Consider the following 18,882-nt stretch of genomic DNA (forward strand, 5'->3'; position numbering starts at 1 on the left):
CAGGTGGCATCCTGGCTCTGGGAGGGTAACTGGCCTTCTTCGTGCTTGTGTGCTCCAAGGCCCAGATGACCTCTTGGAGAAAGGCACTTGGTGGTACAGAGCTTGCGGCTTGGCACAGTGGGGAAGATGGGCAGTGCCCCATGGCCAGTGGTCTGCCCCCAGCACCATCTGGACTCTGGGGGAGGACATGGGCTAGGACGCAGAGGACAGAGGAAAAACTCCCGGGCCAGGGGGCAGAGTTAAAGCCCCTGCAGGCAGCCCTAGGGACGCTTCTACCACCCCACAAACCAGCAGAGCCGAGAACCCAGAGTCCAAAGTGTATCTACAAAAGAACCAGGGGGAAGCTCAGTTGAGCTACCCCCTGGGGCAGTATCGAAGAGCAGGAGAAAGCACAGCCTGAGGTGGGGAGAGCTCCACACGGGTCCTCAGCCCCCCACTGCTGGGGTGACAGGTGGGGGAATGCCACTAGGGTCTCCTTGGAGGCTGGTGAGGAGCCAAGGCGCCTTTTCCAGTCATCCCCCGCTGCCCAGCTTGGAGACTGGAAGGGGTTGGGGGTAGGTGGGGCAACCGGCACCCCATTCTCCACACATGCAGCAGGGCAGTAGCAGCAGGAGGTGCCAGGGGAAGACAGCAGGGCCCAGGACAGTATTTGGGGTCTGGCTAGGAAACAGGAGCCCCCATGGCAGGCAACAACCCCTTCCACTGCTGGACGTTGCCACGGCCCCCTCCAGACGTTCAATAGCGGCCAGTCGCACCCGGCACTTCTCCAACATCAACCGGTGGGACCTCTCTCCTCTAAGTTTGAGATCCTAGGGTGCTGGGAGAGGCTGTTGGCCTCCACCCAAACCTTGGTGCAGTGAAGCCTCCGACTCTTTCTGCGTCCCAGCCAAGTGCAACAGCTGGTGCCCCACGACAGGCAGGAATATGGCAAAGAACATTTGACACGTGGATGGAGACAGGGAGCGTGTGGTTGCCTCCCGTCCCGCTCTCTCTCTCTCTCTCCCCCATGTCACCGTGGTGTGGGGTGGGGCAGGGCCCATGGGCCCTGGAGTTAGTTGAAATGAAATTTGAAGTGGAAGTTGCCAGAGCCAAAGGGATTAAATTCAAAAGGCCACTGGTGTGCATGGCCCCCACCTCCCTGTTGGTTCTCGGGGTCCAGGGGATCCTCGCCGGAGTCGAACTTCTGCCGCATCTCTGTGAGGAGAAGGGGAGGTGAGGGGGGGATGCACTGAGAGTCGAGCCAGGCCCCAGCCAGCCCAGCACCCGTCTGACCTGCCTGTAAATGCTTTCTGAAGCGCCCTCACATGCTGCAGCCAGCCACGTGGCTCCCAAATACTCCCTCCCCACCCTGTGATGTGTCCCTGGCGCAGCTGAAGAATAAGGCGCTTCTCGTGTCCCTCACCCCCTGCTTGGTACCTCCCATTACCCCTTTCCTCCAAGCACATGTCCCAGCCCTGGGCCAAGCTCTTGGATTCGGTGCACGGGGGTGAAGCCCCAGCCTTGAATTCCCTGGGGGGTGGAAAAGAAGGTCTCGTGTGGCAAGACAGGCCACGATCAGTCCCTGCTGCCTTACTCTTCCCCCCGCAAGTGTGTTTTTCCACAGGGAATGGGCCTGGCCTTGTTAGTCTCTGCTCACAGGGAAGCCCCAGCTTGGGATACAGCCTACACCCATATCTATGGAGGAAGAAGAACACATCTGAAGGTGTGGGCTCTGTCATCCAGAGGGAATATGGGTGCAGGGCTGTGCTACAAGGCCAGGAGCCCATGTGGGTCTTGTCCTGGTTGGTCTATGCTCCTAAGGACTGTGGCCCAGCCTGGCATGCTACAGCATCAAGAATTCCCCACCTCTAGGACAGGTAATAGGAAGGGACTAGGGGCTGTGCCAGTGGTGAGGATACCTAGGTTCTGGGTAAGTCTCTTCCCGTCTCTGGGCCCTGCTCACATACTGCTGTCTAGGCTCAGTGAATGTCACTGGGTGCCATGGGTGCATGACACCGCCGCCCCCCCGGTATCACTGTACCTGGATCTGTCAGCACCTCCTTGGCGGCTGCAATGTCGATGAACTTTTTCTCTGCCTCCTTCTTCTCCTCGTCCGACTGGAAGTTGTCCGGGTGCCACTGCTGTGCCAGCTTGCGGTAGGCCTTGATGATCTCCTGCTTGTTGGCGTTTCTATGGAGCCCCCCGAAAAGATGCAGGGGTGATGGGATGCCCAGAGGCCAGCCCAGCCCCGCATTAGCTTAATGAGGAACCTATCGAGGATCAGGCACTTGCCTGCCCAGGCCTGGAGCAGAGCTGTGGCCACCAATAAGCCAGCTCAGCCAGCAACTTCCCATGACCCCTTTCATAGGCATAGCATAGTTGGGTGGGCTGGGCCCTCAAGCTCCATCTCAGGGCAGAGGCAGGCCTCATCACAGCAGCCTGAACCTGTCCTGGTCTGATTTGTTCCTGATGCTCAGCTTTCCTTGTGTATGGCTGCCAGGCAAAGCCAGGGCCGAGGGCTGTCCCTGCAGAGACCCCAGACAAAGGCCGTGCCCCCCGTAGCAGAAGCAGCCCATGCCCAATGCAGCCAGTTCTGGGGCATGGCAGGCTGAGGAGAACCCCGCACTGCTCTGACCCCGTGGAAAGGCGGAAGTGCTAACTCTGCACAATCTGCCAGGCGCTGCGGAGAGCTGAAAGGCCTCAGCACTGAGATTCTGCAGCTGGGGGCACTGGGGGAAAGGCTGTGCAGAGCTCAGTGGGGCCCCAGTGGAGTGTGACGGGAGCTGAGTCACCTCCGCAGAGCCAGGAGGCGGTGGCGTCCCTTCTGCCAGCAACCTGGACCGTTGTGCCCAGCAAAGGGGGGGGGGGGGGTGAAGAGGGAGGAATGCGGCAGTGTATGACGTGGGGCAGCGCCTGCATACCCACCTCCGGATACCCAGGATCTTGTAGTAGTCACGCTTCTTGGACTGTTTTAGCAGCTTCTGGGCTCTCTCCAGCCCCTCCTTCAGCTCCTCATTCTCCATGTCAAACTCCTTGGCCTCCTGGTAGTCATCCACAGCTACAAACATGCAAAACATGCATTAGGCATGCATGCAGGGTGACTGTCAACTGCTTTCCCAGCCAATGTGACCTCTTCTGAGGAGCAAACCATAGACTTCTAGAGCAGTGGGGCTGGAAGGGCGCTCCAAAGGTCACTTTGAGTCCAACCCCTTGCTTGAGGCAGGATCAGCCCTGTCCAAAGCATACTGGACAAACCCATTATCCAACCTCTGAGCAAAGCAACTGTCACCCCAGACAGCACCAGGCATCAAATCTGAACCTGCCCCAGAGAGAGCAGGGGACTCCAGCCACCAACATCCTGCTTCTGTAAAAGGTGACCCTAACATCTAATTAGGGTCACCTAATTAAAATATTTTTTTTCCCCCCAACTACTCAGTTGGCCTAATATATCACATCTATTCAGAGAACCTTGTCACCCTAGTATCTATGAATCTATGCTCAAGAGAACCCAAGTAGAGACCTGATACAGAGGAAGGCAAAACTTCCCCTCCCAGTCCATACCCGTCTGCTCAAGGAGAAAATCCCTTCTGAACCTGAAATCTGACATCGGTCTGACCCAGAGTGGAGGAGAAAGAGCCTCTAGCCAGGACCCTCCAGCTTGAGTGTTGGTCCAGGACAGTTGCTATCCCCAGCCTGGGCTACAGCCAACACCCATTGCCTCTGAGGGAGACTTAAAAGACACCGTGACACATAGCAGAAGTAGGGGGGCTGCAACCAGCAAAGCCCAGAAGTCTGGGAAATCCTATAGCTATACCTACTATCACTACGCCTGGATCATCCCCGACCAGTGGCTGTGCAACCTTTTCTCAAACCCCTCCAGTGATGGAGAGCTCACAATGCCCCTGGCGTCTCCCACCGCCTCCCTGCTCTGCCAGCGAGGAATTTTCTCCCTGCAACTGGCTGCAAGTTTAATCCATGGGTCTGTGTCCTCCTCTCCACAGTAAGAGACAAAAGAAGCTTCCCCTCTTTTCGGCAGCCCTGCCGGGACTTGAAGGCTGCTCTCAAGCCGCAAGCTGTCTCCCGCTACCCGGCCGTGTTGCTTCACCCCCATTTCCAGGCCAAGTCTCTCAGTCGGCCTCTAATTTCCCATGATGCATGAAGGGAGCCAATGGTAGGGGTCCCCCTATCCTGGCTCTCCTTATAGGAAGAGCTCCTTGGAGCCTGTCACTGGTGCCAGGCCAAGGCCTGACCCTAGAGGGACAGTGTCAGGGCCACGCTGTCATCCTTGGCAGTGGCAAAACTAGAGCTAGAACCCAGGTGTCCTGACTCTCAGTCCCACATCTCCCTTCTCCTCCTAGACAAATCCAGGGGAGTCCCAATTCCAGCACTCTGATGCTTTGCAAAGGTGTCCTCTCCCAAGCACTGTGCTTAGACAGTTGCCAGGCCCCAGGCTGCCTTGGCAGGGCACCCCAAAGGCTCCCAGGGAGAGGGAGGGAGTCTGGGGGAAGACCCTGTGGTCCCACAGCTCTCCAGCCGGTCTTTCCCTGCCCATGCCTGTGCCCTACCTTTCTCAAACTCCTCATTTAGGATGTAGGCCTCAGCCCGATCACGTAGCACGAAAACATTGCGGGGGTCCCGCTGATGAGCTTCTGTGCACATGTCGATGGCTTCCCGGGGTCTCTTGCTCTGGGGGGAGGGAAGAGGAGAGTGAGTGGCAGGGCTGAGTCGGAGGTGGGGGAGGGCAGCTATGCACACACCTGGGGCCTGTTGGCTTGTCCCCGAGTAGATCCCACTGGCTGTTGGGGGCAGAATAAACCTCTGGGCCCTGTCAGTGCTTAGAGAACAGCCCCCTCTTTGCCTCTTGGTGAAACCCCTAGTTCCCAAGCACCTGGAGGGTTCCCCCCCTCCCCCCGTTCCATCCGCTGCAAAGTTGTGGGGTGTTTATCCTCTCCTACCAAAAAGAAAAAAAATCTAGTGGGTCTGAGACTACCTCTGTTACCAGGGCTGAGGATGCGTCCTGGCAGGGAATCTCTTGCCTTCCCGATGCCCCCGTGTAGACACTGCCTGGCCATACACCACCTGCATGATGATGGCTGTGCTGGCAGGGAGGGACTTTGTACTGCGCTCAGTGGGTCAATATGTAGGAAGCCATTTCCCTCCCTTTTGTTGCTACAGGGGTTTTATTTTGCTTTCCCCAGAGACACTGGGTGCTGGCTGCAGCCCATCTGGGGACAGAGTATGGGCTGTGCTGATACTCCTGCTGGGACTCAACCCTGGAGAGTCCTGGTTAGAGTCTTGCCCCTCTGCTCAGGGTCAGACTGATGCTGCATTGGGGGCAGACTGGTTTGGTCTGTGAGAGCTTTTGTCTTCCTCTGCAGAGGAGGGCACAGCCTCTGCCTCACGTCTCTCGAGGGTGTGGACCCGCCCTGAGCAACAGCAGGGCACGGCCAGCACTTGGCCCCAGCTTCCCCTGGCCCAGAGCCCCCTGCTCTATATCCACTGGGCTTCAGAGCTGTGAATGAGGCTGGGGGGTGTGCCAGCACTAGGTCAGACAAGGACGTGCCTGGGAGGGTTTGGCTGGGGCTGGTCCTGCCCCGAGAAGAGGATTGGATGAGATGTGACTCCCCCTCCCTCTCCCCCATCAAGCTGGTCTGTAATTCTTTCCTAGGCTCAGCCATTGCTTCTGCCCTGGTGTCAAGAGCCAGACTAGGAGTAGGCACCTTCGGACCAGAACAGCTGTAACTGGAGCATCACAGAGATCAGGGTCAGTGGGGATTCTCTTCTCCTTACCCCAGCCCAGCCTTTGCTCTGAGTTTCTGCCTCTCGCAGGCTGTGGGATACTGAGAGGGATGGGGGGCAAGAGTCTTGGGAGCTATGTGTCTTGAGAGAGGAAGATGCCCAGCAGGGACACACAGCAGATGGAAGCAGAAGAGGTCAGGGACCTCACAGGCCTCACTGGTCTGACCCAGGGGTACAACCCTTCTGGCCCCAACCGGGCTGGAGAGATGCCCTTGAGTTTTCCATGCACACTCAGACATCCTGGACGCTGCAGAAGCTAGAAAGAGCTTACAGTGAGCTGGGGAAAGCTCCCGATCCTACCAGGACTGGACAGGAGCAAGAGATGAGCAAACCTCCTCCTCTGGCCTCGGACATGCAGCAGCATGCTCCCTCCCAACACATGGCCAGTCCCAGGGGGAAAAACCCCCGGGGAAGATGCCTACATGGAGTGCAGGATGCGTCAGTGCATACACTATATACAGTGGGTGCGTGTGTGCATACGTGTGCGTTCACGTGTACCAGCTGCCTGCTCCATGCAAACGAGCGGCTATGCCACCTAGTGGCCCTGTGCTGTAAGAACATCTAGGTCCTGCGTGGGGCTGCAGTCATGGTGCTGCGTGTGCAGACCCCGCACTGGGGGCAGGAAAATACCTCTGGGCTCCCACATAGATGTGGGAAATGCAGTCCCTGAGCCACCCCACACCAGGGGGAGAGCTTGTGGCTTCCTCAGGCAGCCAGTCCCTATGTTCCACTGTCCCCTTTGGCCCAGACAAGAAGGGGTCAGGGCTGAGGGAAAAGAGTAGGAGAGGAGGGAGCAGCCTGGCTCACCTTGGAGAGACAGTGACAGATCCGGACCTTGGCTTTGGTGGTGTAGACCTCCACGCTGGGCTCAGTTTTCATAGCTGCCTTGTACTTCTCTATGGCATCTTCATACCTGTCGGCAGGGAAGCAGAGACGCATGTTGATAGAGGAGCTTTGAAATGGGGTGGGGAGGAGGCGCTGGCAGCAGCAGGACTGGGGGGGGTTGATCAATGCCCAAAACAAGCCAGGTGCCAACCAGCCCAGGATGCTGGGGAATTGCACAAGAAAGCCCAGAGCCGCTGGAGATGGAAATGCCAAGGCTGGAGCACGCGAAGGGTCCTTGGGTACCAGTGGGAGGCAAGGGCTGCACCCTGGGAAAGCAACACCAAAGTGGAAGGATGCCCAAGTGCCATAGAGATGCTCCCCCCTGCCCCTCCAGAAAAGGGGCCAGGGGTGACACCCACCGCTGTGCCGTGACATGCTCCTCCGCAGACTCTAGCTGCTTGGACAGCTTCTTCACTTGCTTGTAGTGGGAGAAGCAGGCCTTGTCATCCTGGTCCAGCTTCAGGCACTCCCTCACCTGGCTGGGGGAGGGAGGGACAGATCCCACATCACTGTAATGGCACAGCAGGGTGCCACAGCCATTTCAGAGCCAGAACAGCCCCCAGGAAGCCAACACTGGCCATGCACACAAAGGCAGCGGGGTTCTCCTGGCTGAGAGGCATTCCCTTGGGCCCCCATGGAACTAGACTGAGGGATACAGAGGGGCAGGGAAGGGGTCCTCTTGTGCTCCCAGCACTGTTCTAGGTTGACTTGCCAGACTCCCACACCTGCTTTCCCCCCCTTGCAGCTCCCGACTCACGCCAAGGCCTCCTCGTGCTCGCCCAGGCGGTAGTAGAGGCGACTCAGCTTGAGGAAGGCAGCCCGATTGTCACTGCGTAGCTTGGTGGTGGGCTTCAGGTCCAGGATGGCCTTGGTGGGGTCTCCCAGGTGCAGGTGGCACTCGGCCCGCAGCTCCTTCGCCTCGGGGTCCCACGGTGAGATCTGTGGTGGAGGACACCCGGCATAAGGATGACTGCTCCTCCCACCCCAGAGAATGAGACCCACCTGGGGTGGGCAGGACAGGGGCGTGCTGCTCATGGGCCTCCTGGGAGCCACTACTGCCCTTGGGGAATGACCCCAAGGCCTGGCTGGAGAAGAGCAGCCAGACTAGACAATCCCCTGGCTGCTGCAGCAGCACTGGAAGCAGCTTGGGGCAGGGGGTAGTAGACCTCTGGCCCCTGCTCTGCCACCTTTGGAACAGGATCCTGGCACTCCCCAGCCTCCCTGCTCCATTCCATCTGTCCATCTCAGCCCACACCGGCTCCTGCGCCCATCTACTTTACAGACATTCCTGCCCCAGGCAGCATCTGGGTCATGACAGACCTATTCCCTTCTCCCGGCCCCCATCCACCAGGGCAGCAGCCACAGTTCTGCATCTGGCTGAGAGCAGCAGTGACCCCAGGAGTTAATTTTTGGGGGGGGGGGGGGGGGGGGGGGGAGGAGCTGCCAGGTTGTTGTCAGGGAGTACAGCTGCGGTGCCTTATGGGGGCTGAAGCTTGATCCCTGTGGGCTGGGCTCCCTATTTAGTCTCATGCCACCACCTGGCAGGGGACTGGTGGGAGATAGTCTCCAACCAAGAGGCAAAGGCCACGAAGAAGTGGGGCCGGTAGAGCCAGGCAGTGCTCCACTCCCCAGTCTGGTGACTACCTCGATGGCATGTCCCAGGATGCCGATGGCTCCAGCGTAGTCCTTTCTCCGATAGGCTGCTTGGGCTTCCTGCATGGACACCTCAAGCTCGGTGGCTCGGGCTAGCTGGCTCTCAGCTTCCTTATGCCCAGGGTCGTTCCGCAGCTGCCAGGGGAGGTAAAGCAAGGGCTATCCCCCTCTGCCTCTCACTTCCCCCACAACTCCCTTGGTTGGGGTGGGGGGGAAGAAGCAGTGCTGGGGCCAGGGGCCAAGTCCCAGGGGACCCAAAAGGGCAGCTCGACCCCTGTGGTGCTCACCACGGCCTCGAAGTCCTGCCGGGCCTCCTGCGTGTGGCCCTGCTTCAGAAGGATGTTGCCGCGCTGCAGCCGAGCCTGGAGGGCAGAGGGGGCATGTTCTGGGGGTGGCAGCATCAGGCCACTCCTGGGCTCCCCACCTCCTCATGGGCCCCTCCCATTCGCTGTGGCAGGGACCAGGGGGGCTCCCCAGGCTGTGTCAGGAGTTGGCGGCAGAAAAGAGAAACAGCTTGGAGCTCCCCACTGTGGCTCAAGGGCCCCATGGGTGGCTGCTCAGTGCCAGGCAGGAGGGAGATGGGGCACCAGGCAGCTCGTCTGCCCTAGGTCCTCAAAGGGGATAATGGGCTGGTGGGGAGGAAGGAGATGGACCAGGCTCTGAAGGACACTAGCTTGGGCTGTGGGAGCTCAGGTCCACATCCAACCCTGTCCCTGCCCACCCTGGCTAGGTGCCCTCCACCACTGACCTGCTGCCCAGTCTCCGGACCCACAGGCAGCCCCAAGCCTCGCACCAAGCACCTCATCCTAGCATAAAGGGCTGGGCGGGGGCAGTACTGGGCCTCTGAGGCCCAATCCCAGTGTGGGGGGGCTAGGAGGGAGTGGTACCAGGCTCCTGACACCCAGTCCTAGCAGGAGGGATTGGTACTAGCATTGGCAGCAGCAAAGACACCTGCAAGTCCAAGATAAAGCAGAGTGGAGGGATGTGGGGTCTCCCAGGTCCCTGGGGTTACCCCAGGAAGGAATGTCCCCCTCATTACTACACAGGTCTGGGGTTTTCTTTACTGCCCCAGGGTAGCGTTAATGTGGATGGTGCCCAGGCTGGGCCAGGGCCCTTGCTGGGACTTGACCCCTGAGGAACCTGGCTGGAGGGTCTTGCTCTTCTACTCGGGGTCAGCCTGATGCTGCACTGGGGCCTGGAAGGGATTTTACCCTATGGTCAGACTGGTGCAGACTGGGGGTGAGGGCACCTTGCTTTGCTCTGCAAAGGACACCATTTCTGCCTGGGGTTTCTCCAAGACATGGAAGCCTGCCCACAATCCTCCCCCCTCCCCCCCAGCCCTCCACGCAGTAGGGCACCTGGGTTCAGTTTGGTGGTGGTGGGGGTGGACACCTGGGTTCTACTGGGGGGGGAGGGGCCAGGACATCCAGGCTCCCTCTGGGTCTGGGGGACTGGGGTAGAGACAGGGCCTTGGTGGGGACTGTACCCCTGCTGGGGAGGAGCGTGTTGGCAGCCGCATAGCGCCCCCCCCGCAGGGTGCAGAGACCAGGCTTCCCCCTGGGGCCGGGCCTTGGAGCTGTGTGCAGGCTGGAGGGGGGTGGGGAGCGGCAGGGGCAGGATGGGACTTACAGCCAGGAAATCGGGTTTCAGCTCGATGGCCTTGGAGAGGTCGGGCAGAGCCGCGCGGAACTTGCCCATGGCCAGGTAGATGGTCGCCCGCTTATAATAGGTCAGGTAGTTCTTGGGGTCGCTCTCTGGGGGGGAAGCGCGTCAGCAGAGTCCCGGCCTCGCCCAGCCCCTCTGCCACCGACCCCCACCTCCGCCCGCCCCGCCCCGCAGCCGCTGCCCCTCACCCCCACCCCGTCCCAGGGAAATGCTCCCACTGGGAAGGGGGAGCCAAGGACACGCGCACGCTCACCCACGGCCGAGTGGTAGTGTGACAGTGCCTCGGCCAGCTGCCCGGCCGCCAGCAGCTTGCGCCCCATCTCCAGGTGGTTCTCGATCTCCGCCTGCCCGGCCGCCAGCAGCCCTGCATGGCGCCAGGGGGCGGCTCAGGGATGGGCTGGGACCAGCGCGCTCCTGATCCTGCGCCCTGCCTCCTTCCCCCTCCCCTGCCCCCGCCAGCCTTGCCCCGCCACACGGTATCTCCCGCGGAAGGCCAGGGTCACTCGGGGTCACGGCGTCCCAGGGAAACAGGACAGAATAACTGGGGACGGGGAGAAAAAGGCAAGGGGCGGGGCCAGGGAGACAAGAGGCGGGGCCAGGGGCAGAAGGCGGAAGTGGGAGGGACCACGCGAGGGGGCGGGGCCACCAGTCGCCGGCAGGAGGCGGGTCATCTGACCGGGTGTGGGGGGAGCGGGCGGGGCCAGACCCCGTGACGTGGCAGCCTAGGGGCCCATCGTCATGACAGCGGTTACCTGGCAGCTGCAGGTCGAGCAGGACGCAGAGCAGAGACACGGCCCAGATCAGCCGCGCCCCGCCGCCGCCGCCAGGCCCCGCTCCCCGCGCCGCTGCCACCGCCATGCCCTGCCCCGCTACGGCCTAGCCCGGCCCGCGCGCATTTCCGCTTGCCGCGTTTCCGACTTCCGGCCGCCGCTCTGCCCAGCCCCGCCCCGCTCGATGGTCACCCCTCCGCGGGGCCGCTCTGCCCGAACGCCTCTGTGGTCCCGCCTCTCCTGGCGGCTCCTGGCCAATCGCCGCCAGCTCCTTGAGGACGAACGGCGCCGCTAGCGAATAGGCGGCAGGGGGCGGGGCCCGCGCCGGAGCTCCACCCCCCTCCAAAGGCAGGTGAGGGCGAGAGTAACAGCCACGTGGGGGGTGCCGGGGTTTGGAGGGTCCCAGGGCTGGGGGCCCTTGGAGTTTGGGGGCCCTGGGCTTGAGGGGTGGGCGGGCTGGAGCTTGAGGGGGTGCTGACCTGCGGGTCTGGGGCAGGGGGGCTGTGGGTTTGGGGGTGCCCACCTGGGGGGCCCCCCGGGCTTGGGGCGTGGCTGGGCCCTGGAGCTGGGGGGGCGGAGGTTGGGGGGTGCTGACCGGGGTGGTCCCTGGAGTTTGGGGGTGCTGAGCAGCGGGGTGCTGAGGTTTAGGGGGTTTTGACTTGCAGGGGGAGGTGTCTGTCCCTGGGCTTGGGGTGGGGGGGGGTCCCTGGGCTTTGGGGGAGCTGACCTGGCGGGGGGGGGGTCCTTGGGCTGGGGGGGCATGGGGCTTCAGCGGGGAGAGGTGGGGGCTGGAGCTTGGGGTGCTGATCTGAGGTCCCTGGGTGGGGGGTCTCTAGGGTTTGGGGTGCTGACCCAGGACGGGACCCTGGGGCTGGCAGGGTTCCTTGTGCTTGGGCTGGAGGAGGTGGGTCCTAGCCTGGGGGAAGTCTCGGGTGCTGGGGGGGTCCCAACTTGGAGAGTCCATGTGGGAGGGGGGGCTCCTCATGAATGCCCTGCCCCCCCCAGCAGCGGGCAGGAGGATGGAGCCGGACTGCAAGCGGCGGCGGCGGCAGTCGGGGGGCGAGGTTGTGGCGTGGGTGCCGGAGCCGGTGCTGTCGGAGCTGGAGTCGCGGGGCGTGGAGCTGGTGTCGGCCTACGCTGCCCCCATTCTGCTCAAGGCTGAGACCTCGCGCCTGGTCCAGGAGCTGGCACTTGCCCTGCCCCTGACCGGCCTCCCCCACCTGAAGCGGGTGCGGGCACGAGCCACTGGCCTGGAGGTCCTGGTGTGCCTGGCTGAGGATGGGGCCATCCCGCAGACACTGGCTCAGCTGCTACCCCACAGCCGGGTGCACACACACGGACTGGGCGAACCCTTCCTGGTGCGGGTGCCGGCTCGCCCGCCTCTCACCCGGCGCCAGTTCGAGGAGGCGGCTGCCCACTGGCCCACGGCTTTCCACGAGAACAAGCGCACCAGCCGGGCCCTGGATGGGACCCTCTTCACGGCCCAGGAGTGCGTCTCCATGGCCAGGCACATGGAGCAGGCTCTGGACGCTGCCTGCCATGGGGCTGAGCTTGGCATGGTGCCGGCTGGCGTGGCCGTGGTGGACCCGGCCACGGGGTGTGTACTGGCCGTGGGGCACGACTGCCGCCGGGGGCTGCACCCACTGCTGCATGCTGCTATGGTGGGCATTGACCTGGTGGCCCACGGACAAGGTGGCGGCGCCTACAGCTACCGGGACTTTGCTTCCTGCTCCTTCCAGCCCCTGGTGGATGGTTCCCCCCACGAGGGGCTGCCCTACATCTGCACTGGCTATGACATGTACCTGACACGCGAGCCCTGTGCCATGTGTGCCATGGCACTTGTTCATGCCCGCATCCGCCGGGTATTCTATGGGGTGCCGGCCCCCCAGGGCGCCCTGGGCTCCTGCTATCACATGCACAGCCGCCGCGACCTCAACCACCGCTATGAGGTCTTCCGTGGGGTGCTGGAGGGGCCCTGCCGGCGCCTGGGTATGGAGAGGCTGGACCAGTGACCTCTGTACCCCTTCCTCTGCCCTTCACTGGGCTGTGTGCCTCTTTCTTTTTTTTAACCCTTTGTTTTAAAGTTGCGGCTGGCTCGTTTGCAATCTTTTGCCTTGTCTTTTTTAATTCAAGCTGTTGTTTTAATGGGGCCTCCGGCTGCCACTGCACCTCCTGCCCATGCCTGCTGCTCTCAGGGCTGGGAGAGATGGGAAGGGCTTATGGAAACACCCCTGCTCCTCCCACCCAGCTTCCCAGGGAGAAACAAGCTTCATCATGGTTGGGGGATACCTACCTGGCTGGGCCTAGCAGCTGTTGGAGCTCCTGTGGTTCTGGCGTTACCGTATTTCCTTGTGTACCATGTACACTTTCCTCCAGAAAATGAACCGAATTGGGGTGTGCATATTCAGTGGGGAAGCTGGGTTTTGGTTTTGGGGGGGAGGATGTAGGGATAGGGCTGGGTCCCAATGTTCCTTTACCTCCTTCTCCTGCCCCAGAGAAGGGGGAAGACCCTGCTGCTGGTCCAGGTTGAGGAAAAGCTGGCTGGGAGGGGCCTGCTGGAGGCTGGTGTCTCAGGATTCACAGACATGGGGGTGGGTCCTCTGCACCCTACATCCTTGTCCAGCACCTTGTATCCAGGGCTTATCTAGAGGGAATCGGAGAGTCACGGGGTGGGACCCCTTTCCCGGGCTGAGCTCCTTGGTGGGCCAGGCCCTAGTGCCCCATACCCCCATCATGGGCCATCAGCTCCCAGTTCTACTGGCACCCTGGGATCCACCTCAGGTCTGTGACCTTTGCCCTCCTGACTTACCTCCCCCTCCTTTGCCCTCCTGACCTTGCCCCTTTTCTGTGACATTTTCCCTTCTGACTTTGCTCCTTCCTTTTTGACCTTTACTTGCCCCTTCTGTGACCTTTGCCCTGTGATCTAATCCCTTCCTACCCAGGCAGGGAAGAGAACAACTGGGGGAGCCTCATATTTGTAGGGGGGAGGCTTTGCCTGCAGGTGCCAGCGAAGGAAGCTGTGTCCCTGGATGTCTAGGCTGGGTGCAGAGAATAGCTAGGAGAGGGATGCACTGGAGGGGCCAGAGGGGTACGAGGAGGCAATAGTTCCTGCAGAGTAGAGTCGGGACAAAAAGAGCAAGAAGGGCAGGGTGAGGGAGCTTGTAGAGGCCACAGGGAGCCAGGAGGTCTCTAGGAGCAGGCAATGGCAGTCAATGCCCCTGCCTACAGCCCAAAACTAACAGCCGCTGTGAGCAGGATTTGAACCTGCGCAGGGAGACCCCATCAGATTTCAAGTCCAACGCCTTTACCACTCGGCCATCACAGCTGGGGCATGAGGTGTGAGAAGCAGCTGAGGAAGGAAGTCTATCTAGTGCAGCTGGGGGCAGGGTCCCCTGCATCGCTGCCCTAGTGTAGATTGGGCACTGAGGGTGGGGCCCTTCCACACAGCTGTCCTAGTACAGTATAGGATATAACATCTTTCTCCCCTAGGCAGAACAGGGAGCATCTCAGGCAGGGAAACAGGTAGGGGCTGCGACTAGAGGAAGGTGACAGGCAGGGGCTGGAGCAGGGCGCTGGGTGCAGACAGGCAAGTCCTGGAACCAGTTTCTCCAGGACCTGCCCCTCAACTGGCTAAGGGGTCCCAGGCATCTGGGTACCTGCCTCTGTGGAGCCCCAAGACCCCCAGCACAAGGCAGTGCCTGTGGCACCAGCAACCGACCCCAGCTTGCCCAGCCCCATGACAAGCAGCAGGCACCCCACCTCTCCACCAGACTGCAAATGGCCTCCCTGCTGCCGCCTCCTTTCTTATATACCCTGGAAGAGGTGGAGCCAGGAGGCTGTGGGGCGGGCCCACAGCCTTAAAGGGCCACACGCCCAGCTCTGCCCCAGCACCACGGTCATGGGGAAAGGGCTCCCACGGCCCTGCCCACACCTCCATGGCCCGTCAGCCAGGTCAGGCAAGAGGTACTCCCTCAGCCAGACTGTTTTATGGCCCCAGGTGACGCAGTGCCATAAAAGGAAGGAGAATAGAGCCCCTGCCATCTGGCCACGTGGACAGCACTGAGATGGCTCCAACTACGGGGCTGGGTGGTCCTCTCCTCCTCTTCCTTGGGGCAAAGGGTGAGTCTGGGTGCTCTATGGCTGGGGGTTGGGGACCTTGGGGTTGCCATAGGAGGCACTTGGTCTCTTCTTATGGGCTCCAGGGACACAGGAGTGGGTTTGGGACCCTCTTTTGCCACAGGAACTATTCCCTGTGGATCAAGGACATGACCACATGGGGCCAGGGCCACTGCACCATCACTGCCACCTACAGCCCCTGAGTACTGCCTGGAGCTGTGGGTGCTGGATAGGTGCCTGGAGTGGGGCATTGCGGGGTGGGGTGTACAGGGACCCCTCACCCAGTTTGGAGATGCAGCCACCTCTGGGGTGGGCAGAGAGCTGAGTGTTCAGCCCCTCTGCAGCACTGAGATGCAGCTGGCTCTGGGGTGGAACATTGCAGGCTGGGTGTTCAGGGACCCCACATGCAGTGCTGAGGTGCAGCCACCTCTGGGGTCTGGGGCTTCCACCCGCAGGAAGGCCTTGTAGAAGTCTGGGGCCTTTACAGGCAGGTACTACTGGGCATTGCCTACCTCAGCTCCCAAGCATCATCCCTGGGCACTGGAAACATCATTGTTACCCCCACCAAGTGGGACGCCAGCAGCCTGCCCCAAGCAGGACCAGCCCCAACCGGATCATCCCAGACAAGGCTTTGTCTAGCTGGGTCTTCAAAACTTCCAGGGATGGAGACTCCACTGGTTCCAGTGTTTCACTACCCTCCTTAGGAGTAACTTCTTTCTAATATCTTGCCTTGACTTCCCATGCTGCAGCCTGAGCCCACTGCTTCTTTTTATGTCATCTGTGCTCCCTGGGTGCGTCTACACAAGACACTTACTGTGTATTAGCTTAATAACACTGTGCAGTAGAGTTGTAGTTAAAAGCTGTGTGAATAGCTAATAGCATAGCATTATTAGGCTAATGCACAGTAAGTGTCACAAAATAACCATGCACTGGTGCTACTGCACAGTAACTCTAGTTGCTGCACATTTAGTTAATACTTCATTAAGCAAGTACTAGACACAGGAATCAAGGTAGATGTCACCTTCTTGGATTTTAAGAAGGCCTTCGATATGGTATCTCATCCTATTCTCACAGATAAAGTGGTGAGGTGGGTGGCAAATTTGCTTGGGGGTTGCACCCAGAGAGTGGTGGTAGATGGGTCAGTATCAACCTGGAAAGATGTGGGCAGTGGAGTCCCACAAGGCTTGGCCCTTGGACCCGTGCTGTTCAATATCTTCATCAGTGACTTGGATGAGGGCATGGAAAACACCCTGTCCAAATTCACAGATGATACCCAATTATGGGATAAAGTTAACACACTAAAGGATAGGGAACAAATCCAGGTGGGTCTGGACAGATTGGAAAAGTGAGTGGAACAGAATAGGATGCCGTTCAATAAGAACAAGTGCAAAGTGCTGCACCTGAGGAGAAGGAATCACCAGCATGCTTACAGGCTGTGGGACGACCTTCTCAGCAGCACGGCAGTGGAAAGAGATCTTGAGATCATTGTTGACTCCAAGATAAACATGAGTCATCAATTTGACAGAGCGATCAGTAAAGCTAACTGCACTTTATCGTGTACTAGCAGGCGCGTCAGGAACAGGTCTAGGGAGGTGATACTTTCACTTTACATGGCATTGGCGAGGTCACAGTTGGAGCACTGCATCCAGTTTTGGCGCCATACTTCAGGAGGCATGTGGACAACCTCAAGAGGGTCCAGAGGAGGGCCACTCGGACGGTTAGGGGCCTGGTGGCAAAGCCCTACAAGGAGAGATTGAAGGCCCTGGAGCTCTTCAACCTCCACAAGAGAAGCCTGAGAGGGGATCTTGTGGCCACCTGCAAATTCATCGATGGGGGCAGCAAGAAATAGGAGATGCTCTGTTTACCAGGGCACCCCTTGGAGTAACTAGGAACAATGGCCACAAAGTGACAGAGAGCAGATTTAGGTAGGATATTAGAAAGAACTTCTTTCTGGTGAGGGTTGCCAGAATCTGGAATGGGCTTCCAAGGGAGGTGGTGCTCTCCCCTACCTTGGGGGTCTTCAAAAGGAGGCTGGACAAGCACCTGGCTGAGGTTATCTGACCGCAGAAAAACCGAGGTTGGCTAACCGCAGAAATCTAGGGCAGCCTAAGGCCCAAAAGGGGAGCACAAAAGGGGTGTATGTGGTGGAGCACAAAAGGGGAGCACATAAAAAGTGGAAACAGGGAGAGATCACCAAAGACGAATATACCTCCTCTGCTCGCACTTGTAGGGAGGCAGTTAGACGGGCCAAAGCTACCATGGAGCTGAGGATGGCATGCCAAGTAAAGGACAACAAGAAATTGTTTTTTAGATATATTGGGAGTAAAAGGAAGGCCCAGGGAGGAATAGGACCCCTGCTAAATGGGCAGAAACAATTGGTGACAGACAGGGGGGACAAGGCTGAACTCCTCAACGAGTTCTTTGCCTCAGTGTTCCTAAGTGAGGGGCACGACAAGTCTCTCACTGGGGTTGTAGAGAGGCAGCAGCAAGGCGCCAGACTGCCATGCGTAGACCCTGAGATGATGCAGAGTCACTTGGAAGAACTGGATGCCTTTAAGTCAGCAGGCCCGGATGAACTCCATCCGAGGGTGCTGAAGGCACTGGCCGACATCATTGCAGAGCCACTGGCGGGAATATTCGAACACTCGTGGCGCATGGGCCAAGTCCCGGAGGACTGGAAAAGGGCCAATGTGGTCCCCATTTTCTAGAAAGGGAGGAAGGAGGACCCGGGCAACTATAGACCAGTCAGTCTCACCTCCATCCTTGGCAAAGTCTTTGAAAAAATTATCAAGGCTCACATTTGTGAGAGCCCGGCAGGACAAATTATGCTGAGGGGAAACCAGCACGGGTTCGTAGCAGGCAGATCGTGCCTGACCAACCTAGTCTCTTTCTATGACCAGGTTACAAAACGCCTGGACACAGGAGGAGGGGTTGATGTCGTATACTTGGACTTCAGGAAGGCCTTTGATATGGTATCCCACCCCATACTGGTGAACAAGTTAAGAGGCTGTGACTTGGATGACTGCACAGTCCGGTGGGTGGTGAATTGGCTAGAGGGTCGCACCCAGAGAGTCGTGGTGGATGGGTCGGTCTCGACCTGGAAGGGTGTGGGCAGTGGGGTCCCACAGGGCTCGGTCCTTGGACCGATACTCTTTAATGTCTTCATCAGCGACTTGGACGAGGGACTGAAATGTACTCTGTCCAAGTTTGCAGATGACACAAAGCTATGGGGAGAAGTGGACACGCTGGAGGGCAGGGAACAGCTGCAAGCAGACCTGGACAGGTTGGACAAGTGGGCAGAAAACAACAGAATGCAGTTCAACAAGGAGAAATGCAAAGTGCTGCACCTAGGGAGGAAAAATGTCCAGCACACCTACAGCCTAGGGAATGACCTGCTGGGTGGCATGGAAGCGGAAAGGGATCTTGGAGTCCTAGTGGACTCCAAGATGAACATGAGTCGGCAGTGTGACGAAGCCATCAGAAAAGCCAATGGCACTTTAACGTGCATCAGCAGATGCATGATGAATAGGGCCAAGGAGGTGATACTTCCCCTCTATCGGGCGCTGGTCAGACCGCAGTTGGAGTACTGCGTGCAATTCTGGGCACTGCACTTCAAGAGGGATGCGGATAACCTGGAAAGGGTCCAGAGAAGGGCCACTCGTATGGTTAAGGGCCTGCAGACCAAGCCCTACGAGGAGAGACTAGAGAAACTGGACCTTTTCAGCCTCTGCAAGAGAAGGTTGAGAGGTGACCTTGTGGCTGCCTATAAGTTCATCACGGGGGCACAGAAGGGAATTGGTGAGGATTTATTCACCAAGGCGCCCCCGGGGGTTACAAGAAATAATGGCCACAAGCTAGCAGAGAGCAGATTGAGATTGGACATTAGGAAGAACTTCTTCACAGTTCGAGAGGCCAAGGTCTGGAACGGGCTCCCAAGGGAGGTGGTGCTCTCCCCTACCCTGGGGGTCTTCAAGAGGAGGTTAGATAACCATCTAGCTGGGGTCAACTAGACCCA

The 18,882-nt window shown here is 59.4% G+C and overlaps 2 protein-coding genes and 1 non-coding gene across 4 annotated transcripts; 1 reads left to right on the forward strand and 2 right to left on the reverse strand.

The window, feature by feature from the left end:
* Positions 1-304: 304 nt before the first annotated feature.
* On the reverse strand, positions 305-10,866 carry LOC102562897 (dnaJ homolog subfamily C member 3). Its single transcript, XM_006271852.4, has 12 exons — positions 10,734-10,866; positions 10,235-10,345; positions 9,946-10,070; positions 8,604-8,678; positions 8,308-8,451; positions 7,421-7,602; positions 7,023-7,142; positions 6,586-6,691; positions 4,545-4,665; positions 2,905-3,037; positions 2,021-2,169; positions 305-1,194 (listed from the first exon to the last, which is right to left on the reverse strand). The coding sequence occupies exons 1-12, from the start codon at positions 10,837-10,839 to the stop codon at positions 1,052-1,054; spliced, it is 1,515 nt and encodes a 504-aa protein (XP_006271914.3). The 5' UTR covers positions 10,840-10,866; the 3' UTR covers positions 305-1,051.
* Positions 10,867-10,967: 101 nt separating this feature from the next.
* ADAT3 (adenosine deaminase tRNA specific 3) lies at positions 10,968-12,856 on the forward strand. 2 transcript variants are annotated; one of them, XM_006271851.4, is made up of 2 exons: positions 10,968-11,103; positions 11,757-12,856. In XM_006271851.4, the coding sequence occupies exon 2, from the start codon at positions 11,771-11,773 to the stop codon at positions 12,761-12,763; it is 993 nt and encodes a 330-aa protein (XP_006271913.3). In that variant the 5' UTR covers positions 10,968-11,103; positions 11,757-11,770; the 3' UTR covers positions 12,764-12,856. The 2 variants fall into 2 exon arrangements, with proteins under 2 accessions (XP_006271913.3, XP_059575332.1); XM_059719349.1 differs by having other exon boundaries at positions 11,760-12,856.
* Positions 12,857-13,994: 1,138 nt separating this feature from the next.
* On the reverse strand, positions 13,995-14,076 carry TRNAS-UGA (transfer RNA serine (anticodon UGA)). Its single transcript has one exon. It is a non-coding gene; the product is annotated as a tRNA-Ser (tRNA).
* Between the last annotated feature and the right edge of the window lie 4,806 nt (positions 14,077-18,882).

This window comes from Alligator mississippiensis, chromosome 15 (genome assembly GCF_030867095.1).
Source record: "Alligator mississippiensis isolate rAllMis1 chromosome 15, rAllMis1, whole genome shotgun sequence".
Classification (NCBI taxonomy): Eukaryota; Metazoa; Chordata; order Crocodylia; family Alligatoridae; genus Alligator; species Alligator mississippiensis.